The sequence below is a fragment of the Heloderma suspectum genome, chromosome 3, assembly GCF_057233095.1.
Source record: "Heloderma suspectum isolate Gila_16-S chromosome 3, 16-S_ref, whole genome shotgun sequence".
NCBI lineage: Eukaryota > Metazoa > Chordata > Lepidosauria > Squamata > Helodermatidae > Heloderma > Heloderma suspectum.
This window is the reverse complement of record NC_139460.1, coordinates 20,607,879-20,635,713: the sequence shown is the minus strand read 5'-3', so window position 1 is coordinate 20,635,713 and position 27,835 is coordinate 20,607,879. Positions and strand designations below refer to the sequence as shown.

Here is a 27,835-nt window from a genome sequence, read left to right as displayed (position 1 = left end):
GTGTTGTGGGCACTCTCACAAAATGGCTGCTATAGGGGGGCTTGCCCAGTCATGAAATGGCTGCCATGGTGGGCATAGTCATTCTTAAAATGCACATTTCCCCAAAGGCAAACTGCTGAGACTAAAAAAGAGTATCTTGCCCAAGAACCTATGTAAAGGGTGGAGGTGTGATCTCTGCTCCAAAACAAAATCACTCTTTTGAACCAAATAAAGACAGGGCTGGAGGGCTACATTTTCCATTGCAGCACGCCGGCCTCCCAGTTATTTATTTATTTTTTAAAATATAATTGTAAGAAATAACAAAAATCAGGAGAGGCAGGTAGCTTTGTGGGTATCAAGAAGTGTCTGTGGGCTAGGGGTGTCTGTTGCTGGGAAACCCCTTTTGGGGCTTGCTGGACTTCCGTGGGATGCCGGGCTGTGTGGTTTCTCTGAGTTCCAGGGACTTTTAACATATGTTGTTTGTCTAGGTTTTATTTTGTGCAAATAGAGATTTGCGCAAATTACACCCTGCAAATTGCACAGAGTCCAGCCGTAATTTGCACAAATTTGCACAATTCATGCAAATGTGCATAATTTACTCAAATTGTGGCTGTAATCTGTGCAAATTATGGAAATCTGCACAGATTAGAGCTGAAATTTGCGCAAATGGTTTGTCACGCCCCCTCCCAATTTATGGAAATTCCGCCAGCTGGCCCCACTTGCTGCACATCGAGTCGGGACAGCTGGCGGAAGGCGGAATGGAGTCTGGGAGGCCAAGCCGACAGAAGCTCATTGAGCTCCACCCCCAACCGTATTCCTCCGACATCTCTACTGTGGACACATTTATTCACACTGGAATGTGAGTTCCATGGCTTATCTTGGGATACATTTTACATTTGCCATTACAAAGGACATTTGTTTACTCCCTCATTTGATTTCATTGGTGAAAGTGTTTGTGTACTGTTCTTGAAGCAATTCCAGCCTGGATTATGGAACTGCAGCTCTCCTTCCTTTCTTCTCTGCTTTTGTGTTATGACAAAACAACAGTAGTGGCTGTCTCTGATTTCGTTGCCAAGAATAAGGGCATTTGGAGTGGGCATTTAATCAACTAGGAGTGGGCTCTGAAGCAAAATCTTGCACTGTAGAGTGATGCTGTTCAAGGTTCCAGCCAGGATCCCCCCCCCCGCCCCCACTTCCAACAGTGTGTTAGCATTCTGTGCCTGTTGTGTCTGTTGTGCATGCTTGGCCCCCATCGGTCTGGTTTTTAGGGTCTCCCCCTTTAAGATTTTTCTAAGACGCACTGCAATTCTGCAAGCCTTGGGGTTCCTGCAAATCTGCTAATACCTCCCTCTTGGGTATGGATAGTACTGAGAACTATCATGTAGCTTTGGCTACATGAGCAATGACACTCACAGTCTGAACACTGGAAATAGAGGGTTTGGTGGCAATTTCTGTCCAAGCAGATATCAAGTCTCTTTCGGGGCCCTCTCGGGTATAGTATTGGTAGGTTGAATCTGACTGCTTTTGACGATGCGGATGTTTTTACTGGGTTACACTGAGATTTAGTCATACTTGGACCCATTGAAATCAGTATGATTAACTTGGTTTCAGTGGAGTAAATCTGGATCTAACCCATTGGTTTGAATCCAAAGAACTATAGATGGGAGGTCCACTCACACGGTGGGGTTTTCTGGACCCACCCTTCCCACTGCAGCCCCTGAGGACCTGGGAGGCTGCAGCTGGGGAATCTGAGTAATCTCTTTGCATGAGCAAGAGGCACTTACTACTTGTGCAATGGGCTGTTTTGGATCTAAGCAGTTTTCTTGTTTCTCTTTATTGTGTAGTTTGATGTAATCTTGTAGTTCTGTTGTGCTTCACCTGTGGAGCTACCTCAGTGAGTGAGGACTGCACAGTTGTTGTCAATGCTGTTCTCATCCTCATCTAACTCCCGGTTATTCATATGCATGATGCTTGGTGAACTATTCTAATCATCAGGGAAGGTTATCCTCGTTTAATCCCAATGGCTATTTGGTAAGGACGTTGTGTTCCTTTTAGAACAGAGGTGGGCAATTTGTAGCCCTACAGCTCTTTTGGCCTACAGCTCCCATCAGCCCTAGCCAGCACAGCCAATGGTGAGGGCTGATGGGAGTTGTAGGCCAAAACATCTGGCGGGCCACAAGTTGCCCACCCCCTGAAGGTGAACTCCTCAGAGCCATTCATGTGCAAACAAATCTGCTTAAGATTCTGTATGCCGATCTTAGAGGTGTCTTCTGAGTTGTTAGTCCCATTTGCATAGGTTTGCTTTTAGCACTGTTGGCCAACTTGGGCAACGCAATTGGAAAGGCGGTATGTAAAAATTAAAAATATGTTTTTACTAACTTTTTTAAAAGGAAGCCTCTTGGGAGAGGGGCTTGTGCAAGGTTGAAAATGTGCATATCCTCTTCCCCTGTGTCCATGAAGTCACTTTTAAGTTAGATACTTTGTTTTGCCAAGTTACTTCCTACTTTGTTTTGGGAGCGTGGGTGGGGTGGGTGGCCAAAGGCAAGGGGGCAATGTTTACCATACCCTGGCTCAACATGACTTTCATGTTAGTGACGCATTAGAGGAAATTGCCATAGCTTCAAAGTGATGGTGACCGAGTGGTTGGAGATGATGATGATATTAAGTCTGACATTGCGAAGGAGAGTAGGTTAGGCAGAAGATGAGTCATCTATACAGATCATCTTATTGCAATCAGCAGTAAACTGTTGCTCTGCCCCAGACGATATGTGGGGGAGGGATGAAGGCGTGCTGCTCTTTCATGTTTTTGTTAACTTCTTAGGCCAGCCTTGTGTTTAACTTTCAGGGTGTCTTGGGTTTTTTAGTTCTAGTTGTGCTGCAACTAGCAAATGAAATGCCGCTAATGTGACACAGCATCCCTTCGTGAAGTTTTTAACGTGCAACTACTCTGCTTTCTGTTTTTGGCCACCTGGGCTACGCGAGCGTTTCAGTTGGGAGCAGAAAATGAGAGCCGCAACCTTTTTCAACTGATTGGTTGGATTAATTGATTTTAAAAACCCTTTGCAGTGCAATCCTAGACATGTCTGCTCAGAAGTAAGCCCCAGTGAGCAGTGGGAACTACTGCCAGGTAAATCTGTGTAGCATTGCAGGCCTAACTAAAAGGCATCCTAGATTATTTGGGCAACATTATAATATATATTTTAAATGTTAAATCTTCTTTAATGAAAATATTTAGTGCTTTTCATCAGCCATTCCTAATGGGTTAGAAGAGATGTTCTCTATCCTTCCTGCTCTTCACTCTCATGCAGGAGGCGCTGTGATTCCAGGTTCATGCGTTGAATGCAGAACCTCTCAGGTTCAATCCCTGGCATCTCCAAGTAGGGCTGGAAAAATTCCTGCCTGAAACTCTGGAGAGCTGCTGCCAGTCAGTGTTGACAGTACTGGGCTAGATGGACCCAGGGTCTGACTCAGTATAAAGGCAGCTTCCTTTGTTCCTAGGAGGGAATATCTCTTCTAAGATGTGTGATGTACATAGACATAATCTCAAAACAGTATAGGCTTTTCTTCTTCGGAAGTCTACTTTCTTGTTCATAAGAAAACTTACTGTCAGGAATTATTCTGAGAATGTGGAGATAGTTAGCAGTTCTGACTCAGAATGGGAACAGCTAGAACCGGGGGAGGCTTCCTCCCTAGTGAGCTCAGATATGGATAGGAGTTCTTCTCAGGACCTTGGCACACAGACGGCTGGACCTGAAGGCCTGCCCCCTTTCTTCCCCTGTGAGAACTCGGAGGAGGAGAGTGCGGGGTGTGACCAGAAGGATGCTAGAGTCCAGTGCAGAGCGAAGTGGGAAAAGTTAGAGGCGGAACTCAGACGTTCCACCCGGTTGGCTATGTGTGATAGCCTACGTAGGAGGGCAGAACTGTAAGGGAGGGGCATCCCCACTAAGTTATTCTGGCTGGCAAATTCTTGTTTCAAACTGATTCCCACTTGGCTCCTCTATTGATATTTGTAATTGTGTGGAGTAGCTGTTTTCCTTTGTAGCCTGAGAGTCTCTAAGGATTTGCATTTGTAAAGAACATGGTCATTAACTAATAAAGTAAAGTAGAGAGCCTAACGCCTAGTATCCTGGAGTGTGTGATTGTGAAGGGAGAGGACCAAGAGACCTGACACTTACGCAGATTTAGGGTGCAATCCTATGTATGTTAAACAGAAAAAAGCCCTACAACTCTCAGCATTCCCCAGTGAGCATGGAGTTAAAGTTTGGCAAGTCTTATGTGGATGACTTCGGGGTATGAAGATGAAGTTAACTATTCGCCATATCTCACTGACATGCAAGGTCCATCACAATAATCACGCAAATGAAGTTTACCAAGTTACAGAACCTTTAGGTTTTTTAGGTAATATAACGTATAAGCCTTTGTTCTCCTGAGGCAAGCTTTTTGCAACAGTTTCTGCAAATGCCTTGACCCCAAATTCCTAGATTCTGGATCCCTTGATTCCTATCAAGCAGCTAGTTTTCACTGATTTACAGGTAAGAGCCCACTATCGAGCCTACTCTGTGGCAGTGAGGGTGGCAAAGAAACAGTTCTTTTCCACCAGCATTGCATCTGCTCAGTGTCGTCTAGCAGAGCTTTTCCGAGTGGTTCGCGGCCTGTTACATTCTGGGCCAGGGAGAGAGACGGTGGAACTCTCGGTAGCACGCTGTGACAAGTTTGCACAGCACTTTGAGGATAAAGTCGCTCAGATTCGTCATGAATTGGACACCACCATTAATGCAGTTCCATTGGTAGAGGCGTTCAGAGCACCGTCTGGTCCAGTTTTATTGGATGAGTTTCAGTTACTGAGGCCTGAGGATGCGGACAAGGTGCTTGGCCAAGTCCGATCGACCACTTGTGTGCTTGACCCTTGCCCTTCATGGCTTATTAAATCAAACAAGGAGGGGATGTCTGGCTGGGTCCAGGAGGTTGTAAATTCCTCCTTGAGAGAGGGAGTGGTGCCTGCCACTTTAAAAGAGGCAGTAATTAGACCACTCCTGAAAAAGCCTAACCTGGACCCAGAGGATGTTAACAATTATAGGCCAGTGGCCAACATCCCCTTCCTGGGCAAGGTGCTTGAGCGGGTGGTTGTAGGACAGCTCCAGGCACTGTTGAATGAAACGGATTATCTAGATCCATTTCAATCGGGCTTCAGGCCTGGTTTTGGAACAGAAACTGCCTTGGTCGCCCTGTGGGATGACCTCTGCCGGGAGAGGGACAGGGGGAGTGCGACCCTGTTGATTCTCCTGGACCTCTCAGCGGCTTTCGATACCATCGACCATGGTATCCTTCTGGATAGGTTGTCTGGGTTAGGAGTTGGAGGCACTGCACTACAGTGGTTCCGCTCCTACTTGGATGGCCGATTCCAGAAGGTGGTGCTGGGGGATTATTGCTCTGTGCCATGGCAATTGTGCCATGGGGTTCCACAGGGCTCTATTTTATCCCCCATGCTGTTTAACATCTACATGAAACCGCTGGGGGAGGTTATCTGGAGGTGTGGGCTGAGGTGCCATCAATATGCAGATGACACCCAGCTCTACCTCTCTTTTTCATCAAACCCAGGTGAGGCAGTGGCTGTTCTGAATCAGTGCCTGGGCACGGTAATGGACTGGATGAGGGCTAATAAACTGAGACTCAATCCAGACAAGACGGAGGTGCTGTTAGTGGGTGGTTCGTCTGCCCGTCTAGGTGATATTCAACCTGTTCTGGAGGGGGTTGCACTCCCCCGAAAGGATCAGGTTCGTAGTTTGGGGGTGCTCTTGGATCCAGAACTGTCACTTGAGGCACAGGTGAACTCAGTGGCACGGAGCACTTTTTATCAGCTGAGGCTGGTATACCAACTACGCCCTTATCTGGACAGAGATAGCCTAGCTACAGTTATCCATGCTCTGATAACTTCTCGTCTGGATTACTGCAATGCGTTATACATGGCGCTGCCTTTGAAAACGGTCCGGAAACTTCAGCTGGTCCAAAATAGGGCAGCAAGATTGTTAATAGGGACTGGCCTGCGAGCTCATATTACGCCAGTACTTTTCCAGCTGCACTGGCTGCCAGTCCATTTCCGGGCCCGATTCAAAGTGCTGGTGTTAACATTCAAAGCCCTTAACGGCTTGGGGCCAGGTTACCTGAAGGATCGCCTCCTCCCATATGTGCCTGCCTGGACCTTAAGATCATCATCAGCGGCCCTTCTCCGTGAGCCCCTGCCAAAGTAAGTGAGGCGGGTGGCTACTAGGAGGAGGGCTTTTTCTGCTGTGGCACCCTGGCTCTGGAATGAGCTCCCTAGTGAGGTTCGCCTGGTGCCTACATTGTATTCCTTTCGGCGCCAGGTGAAGACCTTTTTATTTTCCCAGGCATTTTAGCATTTTAGCTTTCTAAATTTTTAGCTTTGCTGTTTTAAGTCTGTATTTTAAACTCCTGCACTGCTGCTAGGTTTTATTGTGGTTGTATTGTTATATTGTGGTTTTAATGTTCTATATGTTTTAAATTGTTTTATTGTGTGTTGTTTGGTTTTAATTTTTGTGAACCGCCCAGAGAGCTTCGGCTATTGGGTGGTATAGAAATAAATAAATAAATAAATAAAATAAATTTAGTCAGTGGCGGTTTGCATCAATCTAAAACCCAGTGCCATCCAGATGTGTTGGACTACAGGTGTGTTGGACTCCCACAATGGACTCCCCCAGATGTGTTGGACTCCCACAATTCCGAGTCACCTTGGAATTGATCATTATCATGATCAAGCCTGGAATTTTTCCATACCTGGTATAAGGGCAGAGAGGCACAAAAAAGCCAAGGGGTAGGACATTGGGGCAGGGTGGGGGGGAGCATAATATCATGGATGATAGTTCTGCTTAACTAAGGACGCAATCCTGTGCACGTTTACGCAGAAAAAAGTCCTACAACTCCCAGCATTCCCCAGCCAACATGGCTGGCTGGGGAATGCTGGGAGTTGTAGGACTTCTTTCTGTCCAAACATGCACAGGATTGCACCCTACATGGATCAAAGCTCTTTTTTATTGACTAAGGTTTAACTGGAAGGCAACCATACAGAAAATAAAAGCTGCTACTCAGCTGTTTTAGGTTGTGCTCCTAAACACAATGATGAGTAAGCACGGGCTATTTGGGTGTAACCTAGAGGCAAAATGTAGTTTGGTATATGGCAGTGTTTCTCAAACTTTTGAATTTGGGGTTGGGGGTGGTGGGGAGGAAGGGTTCTGAATTCTGGCAGTCATCTTTGAGTGCAAGGATGTTGGGGAATTTCGTTCAGTTCACATTTTTAAATGAACCGACTTAATTCACATTTCTCTGGCCAATGCGCAAATCAAAACGGAGTGCGTGCTGTTCTGAATCTTGCAATATAGTTCTCAGCTCGAAAAATACATAGAAAAGGCATATTTTTATGGTAGGACATGGATACAAAAATAAGTGTTTTAGGGGAAATGCATACAAAAGTATGAATTTTCTTACAGTTTTTCCAAAAATAATCACAGAAAACCAAATGGAATGGAGTTAGGCTCTAATGCAATCAAACCTGACCCGGATTGGGTATCAACTGACTAGTCCATCCCTGCTAAATATGGTCGCACGTGTACCATTTGTTCGATGCTTGCGTGATGTGGGATCGTTGCCTCAGTCTGTAGAAGTGAGCTGGAACAAGGCATCTGACTCCTTGGCAAAGCCAGTGAGAACATGAGAAGCTGTGGCTAGAGGCACTCTGCTTTTCTGCAGTTTTCTGCAGTGTGGCTGCATCACCCTGTGTTGCTGAACTGGTGCTGCTGAATCCAGAGTTTTGTCTGGCTCCACCTATTGTAGCATCCTCTCTGCCATGGCCCTGCTGGAGGACTCCTCGTCCTTGGAGGAGCTAGAGCTCCCAGAGACGGATGATGCCATTGAGCCATCTATATCAGGAGACTTCCGGGAGCCTGGGCCCTCAGGGGAGAGGAAGTCCATCCCCAGAGGGGAGCCCTGCTTCAGAAACGGAGGCTGAGAGACCCCCCGCCCGGTCCTAGAGAGTGTTTGCCCTTCAGAGGCTAATCAGTGGGGCTCCTGTAAGGGCTCTTGTAATGGAGGACTCCACAGGAGAAAGCGACTCCTCTTGAGTAGGAGAAAGCGACTCCTTTCTCCACAGAGAAAGTGACTCCTCGTGACTCCTCTCTGTGACCAGAAAGCTCCAATATACTGCATGTGAGCCCTGGCTGGGGGTCAGTGGACTCTGGTGTTAAAAGCCTTCAGTGTCTGCCTAGCCAGTGCTAGAAACAACGCCATTCTTATTGCTCCCGCGTCGTCTACCTTGCCTCCCTGACCTTGCCCTGTGACTGATGCTCTGTGCTGCTGACCCTTGGACTCCTCCTTGACTCTCCTGCTGGACTGTATAACGCATCTGATTTCCTAACTGTGTTTTGACCTCTGCCTGCTGTCTTTACCATGCCTGCCTTAGCCTGACCCCACGTATCTGACTGCTTGCCTGTGCTTCGACCTGTGCCTGTTTCATTACCTTGCTTCTGGGTTAGTCCCTTCACTCAGAGTCTGTTGCAGCCAATGCAGGGCACTCTGCTTCAGTGGAACTTTACTCTTTCCACAGTTTGAGAATCACTGACAGGAATGAACCTGAGTGTGTGGAGATGTCTAGCAGCTCAGATTCAGAATGGGAGCAGCCAGAACAGGAGGAGGCTCATTCCTTAGTGAGCACAGATATGGGAAGGCCTTCTTCTTAAGACCTTGGCACACAGATGGCTTAGCCTGAACCCCCCCCCCTTCCTCCTCCACGAGAACCCAGGTTTTGAGGGAGGAGGAGCGTACGGGGCATGACTTGAGAGAGGCTAAAGTCCGTCTCGGAGCGAAGCCGGAAAAGTTAGAGGTGGAGCTCAGACGCTCCACTAGGTTGGCTATGTGTGAAAGCCTGCATAGGAGAGAGCCCCTTTAAGGGAGAGGCATCCCCCCTAAGCTAGTCTGGCCAAGAAGTTCTTGCTGAAACTTCTGGCAGCTTCTCTAACTTCCACTTTGGCTCCTCTGTTGATATTCGTAATTGTGTGGAGTAGCTGTTTCCACTGCAGTCTGAGAGTTTCCTAGAATTTGCGTTTGTAAGGAAGCTGGTCATTAACTAATAAAGTAGTGAGCCTGAAGCCTGGTATCCTCAAGTGTGTTAATTGCAAAGGCGGAGGACGACAATCGCAGGCAGAGGGCCTTCCCATGTTCAGAATGCGTTGTCCGAAGGAAGAGGATTGGAGGCAGGAAGTTAAGAGCGCAGGACCGTAGCCAGAAACTTTGCAGTGAGGGCATTTTTAAGGAGGCAGGGAATGGCTGCAGAACAACCAGAACATAAAAACAGGTTAGCCTGGTATGTTTTAATATTAAAATATCTCAAATGCTAATAAAATAAAATTTTAAATGGGGGTCTACATTATTAATGTTGTTGCACTGATTGTCCAGAACATTGGCAGGAGACAAGTTTATTTTATTTAGTTAGTTTATTATATTTCTATACTACAAGCTCTCTGGGCGGGTTTTTACTGACTAATTCCGGATTCTCCAATGTGCCCATGGAACTTCTCTTGAGTCTCCAATGTGCCCATGGAACTTCTCTTGACACTGCCAGGTTCCCTGTCCATCCTGATTTTTAGTTTATTTTTTAAGATTCTTTTATTACTAACAAAATATTTTTAACGGAGAGGCTGGCATACTGCAGAGTACTGCTGTTCTCCAGCATTTGGGTTCAAAAGAGTGGTTTCGTGTTCTGGAGCTCAGGACCCACCTGTGTCTTGGTTCTTGGGGAAGTTACGTATCTTTTAGTCTCACCAGTTTGCTTTCTGGGAAATGAGTGTTTTATGAATGGGTAAGCTCCCAATGGCAGCCATTTTGTAAGAGCAACCACAACACACCCTCAAAATTCTAAGCATGCCCACCAACCCAAAACGGTTGGGGACCCTTGGACTAATTGGGTAGAATTCTGCCTGCATGCCCTTTCTTCCAGAAGTAAAAAGACTAGAGATGAACATTTTAAAAAGAAAGCTGAATAATAAGGGAGAAGGACTTGGGGATACCTTTGAGGGGGCTGGGCCCCCAAAGTGTCTTCCCTCCATAGCTACAGCTCTGGGAAGCCATGGAAGCTGGTTTTAAGGAGTTTCCTGGGAACAGCTTTATTTGAAAGAAGGCCTGTTGACTTGAATGGAACTTAGGGCCACTTCCTAGATGTACATTTCCAACATTTTGGGTGTACAGAAGTTTGTTTGTTAGATACTTTTATACCACTCTTCAATCCTACCTCTAGGGTGGTGTATAAGTTGCTTCCAACTTAGCTGGCATAATGTTGTTTTGGGACCTGGACCTAAAATTTGAAATTCTGACCATTAAAAAAGGGGGGATATTCAATTGATTGATAAAATATAGAGCTGCTTTTTGAGTTGTAGTTCCAAATATACTGCAAGGTATTCCCCTGGTTTGGATGTGAAGCACTCTGTGGTGTAGCTTTACAGCAATGCAATTCAATTTCTGTATTTTTTTACACTGTTCTCATTGAAGCTTCTTGTGCTTCTTAGATTAGCCATTGTTATCATGTCATTTTATGAATGGGGCTGCGGGGACTCAATCCAAATGGTTTTGAATTGCGGGTCTGTCTGTACTACACTGATGCTTTTGCCTGTTATGGTGACACTGCATTAAGCCCAATAACGTAAAAGCCTTGCTAAATGACGCAAGTGTGTATGTTCCCATCAGAACTAAAAATAGAGGATCAATAGCATATAAATTGCACCTACCAAAAGCTGCCAGAGACTTCCATAATGTTCCCACCACCCAAAAGCATTGTTCAGATATTTACAATAATTACTTGGGTGTCCCTGTGAAGCAGACAGGTGGAATAACAATGAGTTGGGTTATTAGGGGAGGATAAGGAGTGGACTAGTAGCAGGAATGGACTATTAGTCAAGGTACAGCTCTTGGTTGGGTGACTGGACCATGGATGTAGAACTGAGGGTGCAAATCTCATATACAAGTACTTGGGAATCAGCCCCACTGAACACAGCAGGGGTATGCTTCTGTAAGCATGCATAGGACAGAGCTACAGGAAAACTTTGGGGAGGACATTACACCCTGAACAGGTCTTTTTGTGTGTGCGTTTTCCTTGCATTTCATGTATTTCACTGCATAGGATGTATTTCCCGCCTTTACACGTGTTTTCCCGAATGTAATGCATTTTGGCGTGCCTTTTCCCCTGTTAATAGCATTTGTGTGTGCATTTTTAAAAAAATTGTAAACAACATCAAAACATTCTGAAAAGTGCAAATAGCACCATATAACTGCATTCCGGTTCATGTGCAGGTTCAGGACGTGCAAATTTGGTAAGTTCTCATCACAATGCGAACCCAACAAACTTCTCACCCATCACCTAATACCAGGTTTTATTAGGTGGGGAGGGGTAGGAAGTAGTAACAGGATGCTGGTGGTGAAAAATCTCTGTTAACTGTGTTGAAAAGCCATAAAACATGCAAATCGATTGGGGGTTTGTCAAGCCCCTCTTCCAGAGTATACGTCCAGCTTGAGGAACTGCTGTTTACCTCTCTGTAGGAGGTGCAGGAACTGAATGCCTTTGAAAGCATAAAGGCACCCTGGAATCTTCCCTCTCTTTGGAAGGAGGTGTGTTCGAAAATTTACATCTCTTGAATGGTTAAAAATAAATCTCTTAAAAATACTGTCTTTTTCCTGTAGGTTTTTGAAGGGCATGTTGAAAATAAATCTGCTGCGATGAATGCCACAGGAACCAGTGGCCTCTCGGACAAAAAATCCATTGATCTGCGGATATATATGTTGTGCTTCCTTCCCTTCATAATCCTCTTGGCCTTCATCCGTGACCTTAAGAGTCTGTCTGTGTTCTCGTTCGTTGCGAATGTATCTATGGCCATCAGCCTTATCATTATTTATCAATACGTTATTCAGGTGAGTAAGGAATTGGCTGTCCACTAATTTTTGCCTTACATTGTCTGTCTGGGGTAGCTGAAAGGTTCTCACCTTAATTTCCTACCCAACATGCGATCTAGGTATGCTGAAGTTTTCAACCACTGGTTGCGTTTGTGTAGGTTACACTGGATGTCCATAGCAGAGATTAGTGGCAATAACGAGAGAAAGCTGACAGTTCTGCATGATGTATCTGGTGAGAAGCCAAAACTAACACTGGTGAATTACAGTGATCTTTAGCTGATTTGCCCAAATTCACTCATCCGCTTTCTAAAGGTCATTGTGATTCACAAACTCCATAACTTTGGAGATGTATCATGCAGCATAACTGCCTCTTCCCTTGTATCATCTCCCCCCCGGACAATGTTGGCTTGGCTCTTTGCTAGGATTAAGAGATGCAGATTGGTTGTGGTTCTGCATGCTCCTCTCCTTGCATGTGAATTTCCCCACCCCCTTTATTACTGGGTGTTGCGCTTTTTGTTGTTAACTATGGTATAGAGCAGTTGAAAACCAACTTTTGGCATAGATGTATTGTAGAAATTTGGTTATACCGTGGGCATTCCAAATGGCTTGGTACATGCAACTTGTCCAATTTTTCTCCATACAAGAATTTCTTACTAACACAACTGGCCAAATCGTTGGTATATGGCCAAGAGTGGCCCTATCTGGTTTGTCTTTTGTGCACTTCCTTAGTTATTCATGCCTTAGTCATTCCCTGGTTCGATGATGGCAATGCATTATGCATGGAACTTCCCCTAAAGACAGTCCAGAAAAGTCAGATGGTTCCAAATGCTGCAGCTAGACTTCTGTGTCTGTGGTCTCAGGAAGGACCCATATTGGGCCAATTGTTGTGCTGATTTTAGTGGCTTCCAGTTTGCTTCCAGGCTGAATTCAAGGTGCTTTTAAACCCTTGCACAACCCAGAACTGGTGGGAATCTCCTCTCATATGAACCTGCTTGAGATCTGCGCTGAGACCTTCCTCTCTATCCCTTTTGCCAAAAGTACAGTTGGTGGGGAGAATGATAATAATACTTTAGAGTTGGAAGGGATTTTGGAAGTCTAGCCTTTCCCAACCTGGTGCCCTCCAGATGTTTTGGACTTCAACTCCCCAGCCAGCATGGCCAATGCTTGGGGATGCTGGGATTTGTGGTCCAAAACATCTGGAAGGTACCAGGTTGGGAGGGGATGATTTAGTCCAGCCCCTGTCCCCACCGGCTCAGTGCAAGAATCTTGCAGCTACAGCATCTCTGACGGATGACCAACCAGCCTCTGCTGAAATAGATCCAGTGAAGGAGAGTCCACCACCTCCTAAGGCAAGACTGTTCCACTGCTTATCTGCAGTCTGCTTTCTTGTAACTTCCACCCGTTAGTTCTAATTATGTCCTTGGGCGCAATAAGAGAGAGGGCCTTTTCAGTTGTGATGCCTAAATGAGGGAAAGGCATCCCAAGAGAGATTCCATGGGCCTCATCTTTGCCTGCTTTTAAATGGGCTTTTAAGACTGTTTTATTCTGGTGCGTATTTATAGTTGAGGCTTTGATAATTTTTTAAAATGATGATTCTACTGCTATTTGTTTCTGTGTTGTATCATGTTAGCTTTGTGTTTAGTTTTTGTTGTGATTTTTCTATCTTTATTTGTAAGCTGCCTTAAGCTTGGTTTTTAACATAGGCTAAGTTATTTATTGTTCTTCCCATAGAACAATAAATAATATGGCCAAAACATTGTCCTATCTCTTTTTGGACAAACTTGCCAGCTGTGTGTCAGTTCTGAAGTACTGCTGAAAAGTGGGTGTTTTTAAAAATCTTTTTTTTGTAAGCTTTTTGACTGTTGATAAATCCATAACAATATATCAGAATACAGAACGAACTGCTGAATCCTCAGCGCAAGCTATATGGTCTTATCTATGGAAGGGTTCTTTCATCATGTTATGGTCAGTCTTAAGAAGTGCTGTGGTGCACCAGTCTAAAAGCCTATCTAGTCCAGTATGCTGTTCCCACAGTGGCTGACCAGATGCCTAGATGGGAAGAGGCAGTATGTCTGACACTGGAGGTAGCATGTAGCTGTCATAACTAGTACCCATCAATAGCCTTATCCTGCATTAATTTGTCCAGTCCCCTTTTAAAGCTATTCAAATTGGTGGCCATCACTCTACATCTTGTGGTCAGAATGTGCTGAGGGAAGAAATGCTTCCTTTTATCTGTCCTGAATCTCCCACCATTTAGCTCCATTGGATGAACCCACATTGTAGTATTATCTTCTCCACACCATGCATAATTTTATACACCTCTATCATGTCCCCCCGTTACTCAACTATTCTCTAAGCTAAAAAGCCCCCAAATGCTGTATCCTTTCCTCATTTATTTTATTTATTGCATTTATATCCCAACTTTTTTCCTCTTGCAAGGAACCCAAGGCAGCTTACATTCTCCTCCTCCTCTCCATTTTATCCTCACAACAACAACCCTGTGAGGTAGGTTGGGCTGAGAGTCTGTGACTGGCCCAAAGTCACCCAGTGAGGTTGCATGGCCAAGTGGGGACTAGAACCTGGATCTCCTGGCTTCCAGTCCAACACTCTCGCCAGTACACCACACTGGCTCTTGTGTGCCAGTTGCTCCAGCCCCTTGATCATGTTGGCCACCTATCACATACCTGTTAAGAGGCAAGTAGGTCAAATGGCAGAGCAGTTGCAGGACCTCTCCGTATACACCTCACCCTGCCCAGAACCATATCTGATTTATGGAATTTGCCGCCATGAGGTGTCATGAAGGCTTGACAAGCAGATAAGGCATGTTCATTGAGGAAACGTCTATCAGTGTCTGTTAGGCATGGCAGCTAGATAGAAACTCCAGGTTCTGAAACAGGTTCAGAACAACTGGTTCTGAATCCCAGTTGTTAGGAGAGAGGGGTGATGGTCTTTAAGCCCTGCTTTTGGAAATGCCTGGCTAGCTACTGTGAGAAACAGAATGCTAGACTAGATGGGCCCTTGGTCTGATTCAACAGAGCTCTTCTTACGTCCTTTTGACCTTTCTTCCCATTATCGCGGTTGGCTGTAATAGGCAGTTATGGTGGGTGCTTGCACCCCTTTTGATTGTAGGGGACGCTACTCTTCAAAGTGCCAGGAAGCACCTGATGGTACATGTCCTCACTGTGACATCTCTTGGCAGGGTTTGCCTGATCCCCGAAAACTGCCTCTGGTGGCTGGCTGGAAGAAGTTTCCACTTTTCTTTGGCACGGCTATATTTGCTTTTGAAGGAATAGGAGTGGTAAGTATTGCTTTAGAACAGGACTGGGGAACCCTTTTCAGTCCAAGGGGTGAATTCCAATCTGGGAAAGGTCTCTGCGGACAGGGTCACAATGTGATTCTTACCAATTTTATGCCTACGCAGAAGTATGCAGGATTGAATCACTCAGCAATACTTTTAAATAGCACCCCAAATGCTATGTCTACTCAGAAGTAAGCAGGACAAGCCTCAGAAGTAAGGAGGATGGAATCACTCAACAGCTTCCTCCCCAGGCCCCACCCTTTCTCCCCAGCAGGGAAAAACTCTTATCTCTGATCAGAGCTAAGAGCTTTTCCATAGTGGGAGAGCAAGTTTGGGGAACCCCTGTGGGCCAAATGCAGCCTGTGGACTAGAGGTCCCCTATGCCTTCTTTAGAATTAAGCATATATAAAAGGTGATGGCAGCTCAGATCCATTTCTTAACCTTTATTTTTTTAAAGATTAGCCTCCTGTTTACTCCAATGGCAGAACTAGATATTTTGGAAACATGAGATTGCCAAATCTGTTTGTGCCTCTGACATGGAAGGCTGGGGTGTGGGTATTAGCAGGTGAGAAGCAGGTGGGAGAGGGAGTGTGTATTTAACATTCTCCTCTGCAGCATTTCCCCACTTGACTGGGAAACCTTGTCTCTGAGCCAGGCTATGAAAAAAAGAAGTTGGGTTGGGGTGAATGGGGAGAAGTATTGCTGTGGAAAAATGAGAAGGCAGGGGAAGTGTTAATTGCCCCTTTCCTTTCAAGACTGAGAATCCCACAGTTGCTGCTGGAAACCTATTTCCACCTAACACGTCATGAATTGAGATGGCATTTACGTCTGCATTTTATTTTCTTCTTTCGGCAATCCCAAAGTAAATTCTCGACAACGTAGGTTTAACATTTGCATTGCAAAACTAAATTTAAAGAAAAGCCTTTTTTTTTGGACTTCCATCTGCCATTGGCCAAAACTCCTCTTCCTTCCCTTTGTTTAAATAACCCGTTAACTCTCTGTTGTTCACTCGTTTATTTATTTATTTATTTATTTATTTCATTTTGTGTATTTTACAACATTTGTATACTGCTCCACATCTAAAACAGATTCCAGAGTAGTGAACATAAAAGGTTAAAATAATAATAATAATAAAAAGAATTAAAACACCATATTAAAATTGTTCTTTTAAAAACAGAATACCAATAAAAACTGGCTGGTCAGCTAAGGAATGCTTCCTTGCAAAGAACCGTTTTCAGGAGGCGCTGGAAGCAGCACAGAGTTGGCGCCTCCCTAACCTCCAGGGGCAGGGAGTTCCAAAGAAAGGAGGCCACCACACTGAAGGCTCACTGTTTAACCCATAAGCAATTTGGAGGTGTTCCTAGGCTGTTAATTAAAAGCAGAAATGACACGTGCAGGGCTTGTGCGCTCCATTTGTTCCTGGAAATTGCCACTGTGACATGCAAACTCAGTCATTGGAATAGACAAATAAAAGGGATTTTCTTTTCTTGCCTTAACATAACAGAGGTTTACTTTTATTTAACATTTTACTTACCTTTAAATATACAAGTAAAAAGCAGACTTTTTACAGGAGCCAGACTTCCCATGATTTTTGTTTGAGGGAAACTACTTCTGTTGAGAGCTGAAGCTACAACTGTTTTTTATTCTCTCCTCTCTCCCTCCGCCCCCCCCCCCACACTATGTAATTATGATTGGTAATCTAATGCAAATGCTTTTGGGCCCTTTCTAAATTTGCCCCAGTGCATTTTCTATGAAGGTATGAGGCTTTTGTTGCAACGATGGGAAATGAATGCCAGTCTTCTTTATTCAATCTTTGCTTTCTGTTTTTTCTTACCTTTCTGTGTTACGAACTTTGGCACAAATTGTCAGTGCTTCTTTTACCTCCCAGCTCAGATTACTGTATGTAGGGCAGCGCATGTGCTGAGGTCTCTTGGAAGAAGTGGAGAATATAGTACTGAGCACCATGAACGAAGGTGGTGTAGTGGTTAGAGCGTTGGACTGGGACTCAGGAGATCTGGGCTCTAGTCCCCACTCAGCCATGAAGCTCACAGGGCGACTTTGGGCCAGTCATTGACTCTCAGCCTACCCTACCTCACAGGGTTGTTGTGATAAAATGGAGAGGAGGAAGATTATGGATGCCACCTTGGGTTCCTTGCAAGAGGGAAAAAGGCGGGATAGAAATGTAATAATATACAAATGTAATAATAAATAAATCCAGCTTCCTAAGATTCTTAGCTTTCACTTAAAAAAAGGGGAGAAAAAGGTTTCTGCTCTTCACGGTTGAGAATAATGGGCTTGAAAGTGTGTGAGCAGAGTCTGCTGAAATCTCTAGACAACAGTGGCTGTAAGTGAAGCTTCAGTCCCCTTGTAGATCAGTGACCCTTCTAATGTAGCAAAAATGAACTACGCAAAGGAATCGTAGAAGGTATGAGGATTTTGTTCCAACGATGGAATGAGAGAAATGACACAAATGTGCTCACTCTGCAGAACCTCGGGCTCAGAACTTGGATGGCCCGGGTGCAGAACCCTCTTTAGCACCGAGCGCTCGCAGGCCTGCTGCTCATATGTCAGGAGACCATACTGAGGCTGATTTTAAGATTGGCTTCAGAGCACGGGAAACTGAGAAGTGCTTTATGGGGGCACATTAAATTGGTGCTCGCCCAGATTGCTCTGTTCGACCTTCTGCACCTCTGTGGCCTTGGAGACTGACTTCTCAACAAGTCTCCTGTTTGTGCTGGGGCCATATTGCTTAGCGCAGCTTAACTGCTGAAGAGAGAGGTGCCAGGGATCCAGCACTAGACCCGTGCATGCTGTTGACCGTTTCTGTTTATGAGATGTGGCTGCACCCTAGGGCGCAGCTTCAGATTTAAAAATTATTGTTCAGTCGTTCAGTCGTGTCCGACTCTTCGTGACCCCATGGACCATAGCACGCCAGGCCTTCCTGTCCTGCGCTTTCTCCCGGAGCGTGCTCAAGTTCATATTCATTGCATCGGTGATGCTAACTAGCCATCTCATCCTCTGCCGTCCCCTTCTCCTTTTGCCTTCAGTCTTTCCCAGCATCAGGGTCTTTTCCAGAGAGTTTTCTCTTCGCATTAGGTGGCCAAAATATTGGAGCTTCAGTTTCAGTATCTGTCCTTCCAATCAGCACTCAGGGTTGATTTCCTTTAGGACTGACTGATTTGACCTCCTTGCAGTCCAGGGGACTCGTAAGAGTCTTCTCCAGCACCACAGTTCGAAAGCATCAATTCTTCGGCGCTCAGCCTTCCTTATAGTCCAGCTCTTTTCTTGGCAAGAATACTGGAGTGGGTTGCCATTTCCTTCTCCAATGGACCACATTTTGTCAGAACTCTCCGCCATGACCTGTCCGTCTTGGGTGGCCCTGCACGGCATAGCTTATGGCTTCACTGAGTTACGTAAGCCCCTTCGCCACATAGCTTCTGTATTTTTCTTCCTATTTGAGCTGCACTTAGAGGGAAATCACTACAGAGCGACTGGTGCAGGTTACCTGCTGACCTTAACCTTCTTGTAAAGTTTAAATGTCACGGCAGCAGGTTGCTAATGACTTGGGAGATATTGACAGCAGGCATACGTGCTGGTCAGTCTTCCTTAACTTGGCACAAACATTGTAAGAAGGGCAAGGAGGTAGGGAGAAGAAAAAGCAGCAAAATGAAAGGACTTGTATGCAGTATATTCCAGCCATGTTTGGAAACCATGATTTTTTCTTTTTTGCATCCTTATATTTGCACCCCATTTCTGCAGCGCTACAGATGCTTAATAAATTTTTAAATTTTTAAAGTGCCTAGAAGACAAGGTGCTGTGCAGTATATAATGTTAACAGTCACAAAACTCTGCTTGCCAGCTTATAATGGCTTGTATCCAATGTTAGTCCTACTTAGAGTAGATCTATTGAAATGAATGGGACGTTGGTTAATCATGGCTAACTAAAGCCTTGTTCATTTCAAGTCACTGGATGCAACCCAATCTAAACAGACTTATGAGGAAAAAGAAAGGCGGGGCAAGGAAGAAAGTAGAGGGAGAGAGTGTCAAAACTAAAACCTCAGTGAATTAGGGAAGGCTTGGCAAAACAATGTCCCGAAGCATTTCTTAAGGAGCGGGTGGGAGTGACTCATCTGAATATCTGGAGTTCCAAAGATAAGGTGCTGCCTAAGAAAGTGGATGGAGATGTAATCTTTGTTTTCAGAACAAGACAGAGCTCTGGAAGGAGTATTAAGATAAACTAAAGAAGACAGATGAGTGTACAGGAGCCATTAAGTAAAAGCATTTAAAAGGAAGCAGAATTTTTTAAAAAAACGGATGTGATAAGGGAAGGAAATCCAGTGGAAAGAGAAAAGAGGGTCTGGCATTTGTTCAGCACAGAGTGATTCAGATAAGTTGCTGCTGTAAGGATTACCAGGAATATCCTCTATCTGTTTCTCACTGATTTTGTTAGAAGCGGCCAACATTATAGTTGAACATGCTTGCAGTTTCCCAAGACTAAATGACAACGCAGTGGGTTGCATAGTACGTTCCAGGGAGCCCTGTGGTCCCTCACAGGAACATGAGAAGAGTCCGTAGGATTCAACAGGAGCCATTGGCAACTGGGGCCATTCCTATTTGCATAACCCGACCCCTTCATCTGCACACAAAAGCCAGGTATCTTCAACTGAGTCAAGTGCTAGCGCTCTTCTTGGTGGCAGTGAGTTCTGTATTTTAATACACCCTGCAGGGAGAAAAATAGCATGTCAGGCTTGACCCATTGCCTGTGGTTTTATACTTTTTACTCAATGTGTTTGAGCTGAATTAAATAAGAGCAGATTACTTCTTAAAACATGTTAATAGTTATGTTCTTCAAGGTTTCCCTGTAAAAACCATTACTAATTAGTCCTATTGGCATGTCTGTTGGGGATTGGTTTAGGCTTCCAGAATGGGTTGGCCTCTATGTGTAATTTGCTGCCAGTTAACTCTGTACACATGCAATTTAACCTGGAAGGTATTAGGCACATCTTTGTATGAAAGCAATGGCTAACTTGCTCCAAATTTATAAGCTGGTGTTGAGGTGTGCTCTTAGAATTGCTGAAACAGATTGTGCAGGATGATTGATAGTTCTGAAACAAAACTAGGTGATCCTTGTATCCTATTTAAAAGTGAACTTCTGCAGTCTTTGGCTGTTCCCCACCGCCAGGAGGTGTTTTTGAAGATGATGAGCTAAGCAAAGAGAAAATATTTCATTTCTTGTAGATGTGAAACTCAGACTAGAGAAATGAGGCTTCTTTTCTCCTTAGCCTATTTCTTTAAAGTGATATCTTCTCAAAGTCTCCTCCTCCTTTTTTTAAATTGGGGATATCTCAGCTTTTCAGAGAGAATGTTCTCTTTTGTATATAGCATGAAAGCTTTGAATTTGTTAGCAGCTGATAAAGGACTCATTTCCCTTCCTCCTCATCTTTAAAAGAATTGGATTGTCATCTTTAAAATGTCGCGGACTTGGATCTTGAGAGGTGATGCGAATTGTCTTATTAATGCTGATGCCTAAAGTTAAAGGCTGCTACTAGTCAGGAATTTTTCCCCTTTGGTCAACTTAATCTTTATACCTTCAATCAGCACTCCTTTTCTTTCTTTCCTCCCATCTCCTCACAACTTTTTCTACTGTAAGATCAGGCTATGCTTTCCACAGACCACTAATTGTATGCTAGCCTCATCTCCAGCTGTATATTGTTGGGATCTTTCTGTATTGGTAGTACCTTTTTAGAGACATGAGAACTGGAGTGTCTCTCTCTCTCTCTCTCTCTCTCTCTGTGAGATGCATTGCAGTATAGAGGGTTGAAGGATTTGTGCCTAGCATCTGAAATAAACAAAAGATCTGGTTTCGTGTGAACTCTTTCCCTCCTTTGCATGCAAAGGAAAATGCCGTTTCCCCTCTTCACGTGTTCCAATTTCAGGTCTTCTGAGCTGTCTCCAATTGTCCTTCATGTAGAGTGGATTTGACCAACTTGAGCTCTAGTTCCCCTGTGGATGTTCTCCCAGCTATATAGGATTCACTTTACAGGAGAGCTTCTCAGAGGTGTCTAGGAGAATGTTTTAAATAACCCAGCAGGGCCCATTTTGTGTGAATCTTTCCCATGGAATTGGCACCTCCTGCCTGGTATGGTGTTGGCTCTGCAGGAAAGACCCATGCAGTCTGGTTGTGTGTGTGCACGCATCCAGGCCATTCTCCCAGGAGAACTGCATTTTAAGAACTTATAACTAGGTAAGATTTACCCTTCTAGCTAACACAAAGTCTAGCTGTGATGTAGATGAATTTTTAACCTTGTCCTTGGGCATGGTGTATTTGAACCATGGTTCATTCTTTGATTTCCCCTCCCTGCTAGCTATTGACAATTCTTTTTTCAGAATCTGTTTTCCTATATGTCATCTGTTCCTCAGCCTCTTTGGGTATCACCAGGAAAATCTAATTTTACTGGTCTTGATGTAAAAGTCATTGTAGTCATGTGCCTGAAATCTAAATGAAAGAGAGGAATGAAAATGTTCTTGCTGTCAGTGCCCTGCAGGTGGGAGACTAGCTGTGTAACAAAGTTGGATGCAAACAATGAAGTTGGTCTTAGATTTTTTTTAATTAAAAAGTATCCTTTCATTCCCTGTCAGCACAGTGATTGCATATCAAGATGAGGTTTTGTTTTTTTGTAAATACTGTCGCTCATGCTTCACTGTTTCTGTTTTCTTAACGTCTTGTTTTTCCATCTACTTCAGACAATGTTGATATGAGAATTGGCCTATTATGATTGCACTTCACTCTTTTGTGGGGTTACTGTTACTGTGTTGGCTGGCTTATGCTGGTGAAGGCAGTTTTCCAAGGTTAGGCTGTGCCAGTAATTGTCAACCTCTTGTAAGGCACATGAGTCCAACTGTAGACTGAGTCAGATGGGTGGTCCATCTAGCCTAGACTGAGTAGACTGGATGGTGGTCCGTCTAGGCTGGATGGTGGTCTGTCTAGCCTAGTCCTGGCTACTCTGACAGTGGCTCTCCGTGGTGCTAGGCAATGGTCTTTCTCAAGCCTGCTGTCTTTCTGATGATAAATGTGAGTAGCTGAACATGGCACCTTGTGTGTGGAAGCATTTGCTCTACCATGAGCTTATCCCCACTTTGGACCCACTTCTGTAACGTGTAACATGACCTTTACTTTCTTTTACTATAGCTGTCTTGTATTCCTCCTCGTCCTGTCTCTCTTTCCCTTTTCTCCCCTATTCTCAGCTCTCACATTCTCCTCCCAGTCTTTTGTCTTTCTTTAAAAAAAAATCAATTGAATTTAATGAGGAAAATTATTCCCCACTTTTCTAAGATGTTGCTGCACTTTCCAAAAGATGTAGACAAGTTGGGCAGTATCCAGTGGGGCTGCTCCACCTCCGTTGATTCTGTTGTGCTCGTGGAACCCACCACTTGCACAATGGGGCTTTTGCACTTCTAAATATAACCCCAGAAACGAGAGGTAATGCTAGTTTCCAGATCGGGACAGGTCACTGGAGCTCCCTTCTGCGAGCTCTGCTGACCTGTCCCTTTCCAGAAATGAGTGTTTCTACTTGTTTCTGGGGTTATTTTTAGAGCCGCAACAGCCCCGTTGCACAAGAGGTGGGTCCCGTGAACACATGGGCACAACAGGATACTACCCATTAGAGCAGGTTCAGAGGAGGGCAAAGAAGGCAGTCACTGATATGGTTTATTTATTATTTATTTTACTTATCTCTTGACAACATTTATATATCGCTCCACATCTAAACAGATTCCAGATAGGTGAACAATAAAAGATAAAAGGAATAAAATACCATATTAAAAGTTTTCTTTAAAAAAACCCAAAATACCAATAAAAATGTGGAAGGAAGGAAATTTATTAGGAACGGTGAACTAGTATGGTGAACTAGTCCTATGAGAAGAAATTCAAGGGACTGGTTTTGTTTATTCCGTAGAAGAGAAAACTAGGGTAGGAGGGTCAGGACGCATGAGAGCACTCTTCAAATTCTGAAGAGCTGTCACAGAGAAGAGGTCAAACACTTGTTCTCTGCTACCTCCAAAGGGTAGGGACTAGATCTAATGAGCTTAAGTTACAAGGGGGTAGATTTTGGTTAAACATTAGGAGGAATGTCTTGACAGTAAGAGCAGTTTGAGAATGGAAGCACTTGCCGAGAGGAATGGTGGATTTTCCCTTTATGTCTTCCAGCATATGTTGGACAGCCATCTGCATCGAGCAGGGGGGTTGGACTAGATAGCCTGTCCCCCCAACACTATAACAGTGATTCTGCTAGTGGTCATTCCAGAATAACACTCACTATTTTGGCTATTTTGAATGAATGGCTTAAGTAATTCCTAAACAAGTATGGAAGAAGCTTTAACAAAAACCATTGTTTCTGCTTATCCTGCCTGCACATGCTCCCCTCTCTCCTCTCAGGTGCTGCCTCTCCAGAACAGGATGAAAGAAAGCGAACGCTTCCCATCAGCACTCAACATTGGCATGGCAATTGTGATGACCTTGTACATCACGCTGGCCACACTGGGGTATATGCGCTTTGGGGATGAAATCAAAGGTAGCATCACTCTGAACCTGCCACAAGACCAGTGGTAAGTAGAAGCACGATTTAACAGACCTCCGTGTTCGTCATGATCCTTAATAGGCCTCTATGCACAAAAAGTGCTTTATGACGTTAATGTCTAGCATTAGGGCAAAAGGCATGACAGGCTAGGACAAGTTTTCATCCATCAGGCATGATTAATGTTGATAAGCATGGCATGGCAGAACTTGCCCTGTACTATCCAGAGAGAAAAGTTTGCTAAGGGGCTGGCTGGCTGCTGAATCACAGTTTGATGTGATTTGGAAAGGAGGTATGGCTTAGCCCTATAGAAGGAAAAGAGAATAAAATGGCCAATATGATAACTGCCCTTATACAAATCTGTGGTGCGGCCACACTTAGAATACTGTGTGCAGTTCTGGTCACCACACCTAAAAAAAGATATTGTAGAGCTGGAAAAAGTGCAGAAAAGGGCAAGTAAAATGATCAAGGGGCTGGAGCATCTCCCCTACGAGGGAAGGTTACAACAGCTGGGATTGTTCAGCTTGGAAAAAAGGAGGGTAAGGGAGACGTGATAGAGGTGTACAAAATTATGTATGGTGTGGAGAATGTGGGAAGGGAGCCATTTTTCTCCCTCTCTCAAAATACTAGAACCTGGGGTCATCCCAAGAAGCTGATGGGGGAGAGATTCAGGACAGATAAAAGGAAGGACGTGTTCACACAGCATATAGTTAATCTATGGAATTCGCTACCTGAAGATGTAGTGATGGCCACCAATTTGGATGGCTTTAAAAGGGGGTTAGATAAATTCCTGGAGGAGAAGGCTATCAATGGCTACTAGTCTTGATGGCTCCAGTACCAGAGGCAGTGAGCCTATGTACACCAGTTGCTGGGGAACATGGGTGGGAGGGTGCTCTTGCACTTGCATCCTGCTTGTAGTTTCCTGGTCGACAGCTGGTTGGCCACTGTGTGAACAGAATGCTGGACTAGATGGTCTGATCAAGCAGGCCTCTTCTGATGTTCTTATGTTCTCTATGAAAGAAGGGAACAAGCTGGTGCTCTCTTGCCATCACTGTGGACTGAGTTGCTACAGCTTTGATGCTTCTCCAGTGGCATGGCTTGAGATCATACCATGCAGCTGTCTTGCTGAAGAGAAGCCAGTCTGGGTCTCCCCCGTGCCTGGATGGCTCTGTGCTTCCACCTTGAGTTCTATGATGCCTGCTTGCTTCGGTTGCAGAGTGTACACCACCTTGGGTTCTATGATGGAGAAAAGGTGAGATATGAAAGTATTAAATAAATAAAATAAATGCTACCGAGTTGTTCCTCCCACTGCCATGGGCCAGCCAAGGGAAGGGCTATAAATGGGACTAAATCAGGTGACTTGATGTTGTAGTTTTTGGCTGTGATTCTGAGTGCTGAGTAATTGCTGGTTGTTCATCACAGTTGGTGTTTGTAATGAGACGGCATACAGTGTGTCATCCCCCACCCTGAAACATCTGATAGTGTGATACAAACTTTTTCTGAATGAAAGTTGGAGATACACTTGACTCTTAAACCCTCAAATGTTTATGCTTGGAATGTGTGAGGGTAACCCCTGCCTTTCCTCGTCCCCTGTGTTTCGGCATGAGAAACCGTTCTGAGTGTGCTGCCCAGTCAGAAAGAAGTCAGAGCAGTGGCTCATGCAGAGTTAGAATGGGCACCTGTCACTGAGGATGGGTAATTCAGCTGTGTCTCCACTTCAGAAGTGATCAGGCATTTGCAAAAACACATCAGAACTTCCCTCTCCCAACAGAGACTGCTTGGAAGGAGGCAAGGTCAGAACAGGGAATCGTCCAGAGACACAGTAGGCGGCCTCCTCCGATGGACGAGTACTCTGGTCTTTAATCATTTCCTCATGGCATGTCAGCAGTTCTCGTGCTGCATGCTTTTACCCATGGCTGATGTAAACTGCCTACCAAAGCTCAAACCCTATGAGGAGAGACTGAAAGAACTGGGTATGTTTAGCCTTGAGAAGAGAAGAGTGAGGGGAGACAGGATAGCACTCTTCCAGTACTTGAAAGGTTGTCACAGAGAGGAAGGCCAGCATCTCTTCTCGATCATCCCAGAGTGCAGGACACGGAATAATGGGCTCAAGTTACAGGAAGCCAGATTCCGGCTGAACATCAGGAAAAACTTCCTGACTGTTAGAGCAATATGGCAATGGAACCAACTACCTAGGGAGGTGGTGGGCTCTCCCACGCTGCAGGCATTCAAGATGAAGCTGCACAGCCATCTGCCAGGGATGCTCTGACTTGGATTCCTGCACTAAGCAGGGGGTTGGACTCCATGGTCTTGTAGGCCCCTTCCTACCCTACTATTCTATGATTCTATGACATCAGTTAGGCTGCACAAATCCAACTGAAGTCAGTGGAAGCCACTGGGTGGTGTGCTGGATTTCAGCCTTACACTGTGATCCTAAACATACTTGCTAGTGAGTAAGACCCATTCAGCACAGCAGGACTTGCTTCAGTGTAAATAGGCATAGGTTTGCACTGTATGTCTCTTATGCTGCCATACTATTTTGGTCTCTTTGCTGCTCCTAAAGACTTGCCCAGCATTGTGTCTCCAACAGTAGCCAACAGTATGCCCCAAGGAAGCTTTCAAGCTGGTTGTGATCAGTCCAGACCATGTCCGATAATCCTAAAATGCATTATGTATTGATATGGAGATTCCATGGATCGCTATCATGGTGAATACACATTGATCTATCCTGTATATATATCTGTCTAATTCTCTTTCCGATGCAACTTACATTAAAGGCAATCGACACATGGAAAGAAATTGTGTTCTTGTACTCTTGTGACTCTTCCAGGGCCGGTGTCGGTGGGTCGGCATTCTCAGGCACCTGCCAAGATCTGTACCGCAGTAGGGGGCCCGCTGTGTATACCTGGAGCATCCTAGCTAGGAACCTGCCTTATACTGAGGCAGACCACTGGTCCATCTAGCAGCTGTCCAGGGTTTCAGGCAGGATTCTTTCCTAGACGTGCCTGGAGAAGCTGGAGATTGAACCTGGGGCCTTCTGCATGCAAAGAAGATGCTCTGAGCTGTGGCCCTGTTGGTTTTTTTCTTTGCAGTTTCGGCCTATTCACTTTTCCTTTCCAAGTGAGCAAGCAGCAAGAGGGGTGAGGAGAAGGAGCAGTAACCTCCTCTCCCTCTCTGGGAGATGGTGTAGGCTGGGCCAAGAGGAAGAGGCAAGAAAACAGGCCCTGGCCACAGCGAGGAGGAGAAGAAGATGAGCAAACCAAGACCCTCTTGCCAAAGTCTTCCCACCCTTTAAAGGGATTCTACCCTTTAGTAGAATCTGTGCTGGACTGTACTAATAAATTAATGCCTACGTGTCTTGTTTTTCTTTTGGACTGGTCAAATGTCAACACCAGTCTTTATCTATATGAAAATTTCCTGTCCCGTCTTCTACTCAGGCACTTTTAAAACCACATTGTCATAAAATACAATTTGTGCTACTGTAGCATCCTCGTTACCTGGAGAAAGTGTAGGGTGTAAAATTGGGCGGCTGCAGTTCCCGGTATAAATGCCACTTATACCGACGTTGCCCCATTTTAAAAAGCTGTTTGAAGGTTGCGTCCCTTTTGCGTAGCGCTAATGGGAACTTGCTGAAATCTGACTTTTAAGGACGATGGAACAGTTTGCGGTGCATTTTGCTGAGTTTAGCACTGCGTGTCCTCGGTGATGCTGATAATTCGGCATGGAATTAATGAGTTTGTCTAACTTCTTAAACATGTGGCAGTGTTTGGCACTACAGGGTGTGTTGATAATTATACATCTCTTCCTCCCTCCTATTTTCCTAGGTGCAGTACAGCCTATAATACATTCCCCCACCCCCACCCCTGTCAAATTGGCAGTGTAACCAAACTGAGCTGAAATGAAGAGATTAACGAAGAATGCTTCTAGTTACTTTAAGTCACAAATGACTCCCCCCCCCTTTTTTTAAGGGATAGTCAAGGAAACTTTAACCTGCTTGGAAACAACTAATAAATTAACAGTAAAAATAATTTATTTCTTA

The 27,835-nt window shown here is 44.8% G+C and overlaps 1 protein-coding gene across 1 annotated transcript in view; it reads left to right on the top strand.

Moving 5' to 3' along the window:
• Positions 1-27,835, top strand: part of SLC36A4 (solute carrier family 36 member 4) — a 162,494-nt gene that overhangs the window by 32,224 nt on the left and 102,435 nt on the right. Inside the window, exons 7-9 of the mRNA XM_084841611.1 lie at positions 11,716-11,943; positions 15,125-15,223; positions 23,658-23,827. Coding sequence (XP_084697737.1) covers positions 11,716-11,943; positions 15,125-15,223; positions 23,658-23,827 — 497 coding nt within the window. The remainder of the gene's footprint in view (positions 1-11,715; positions 11,944-15,124; positions 15,224-23,657; positions 23,828-27,835) is intronic.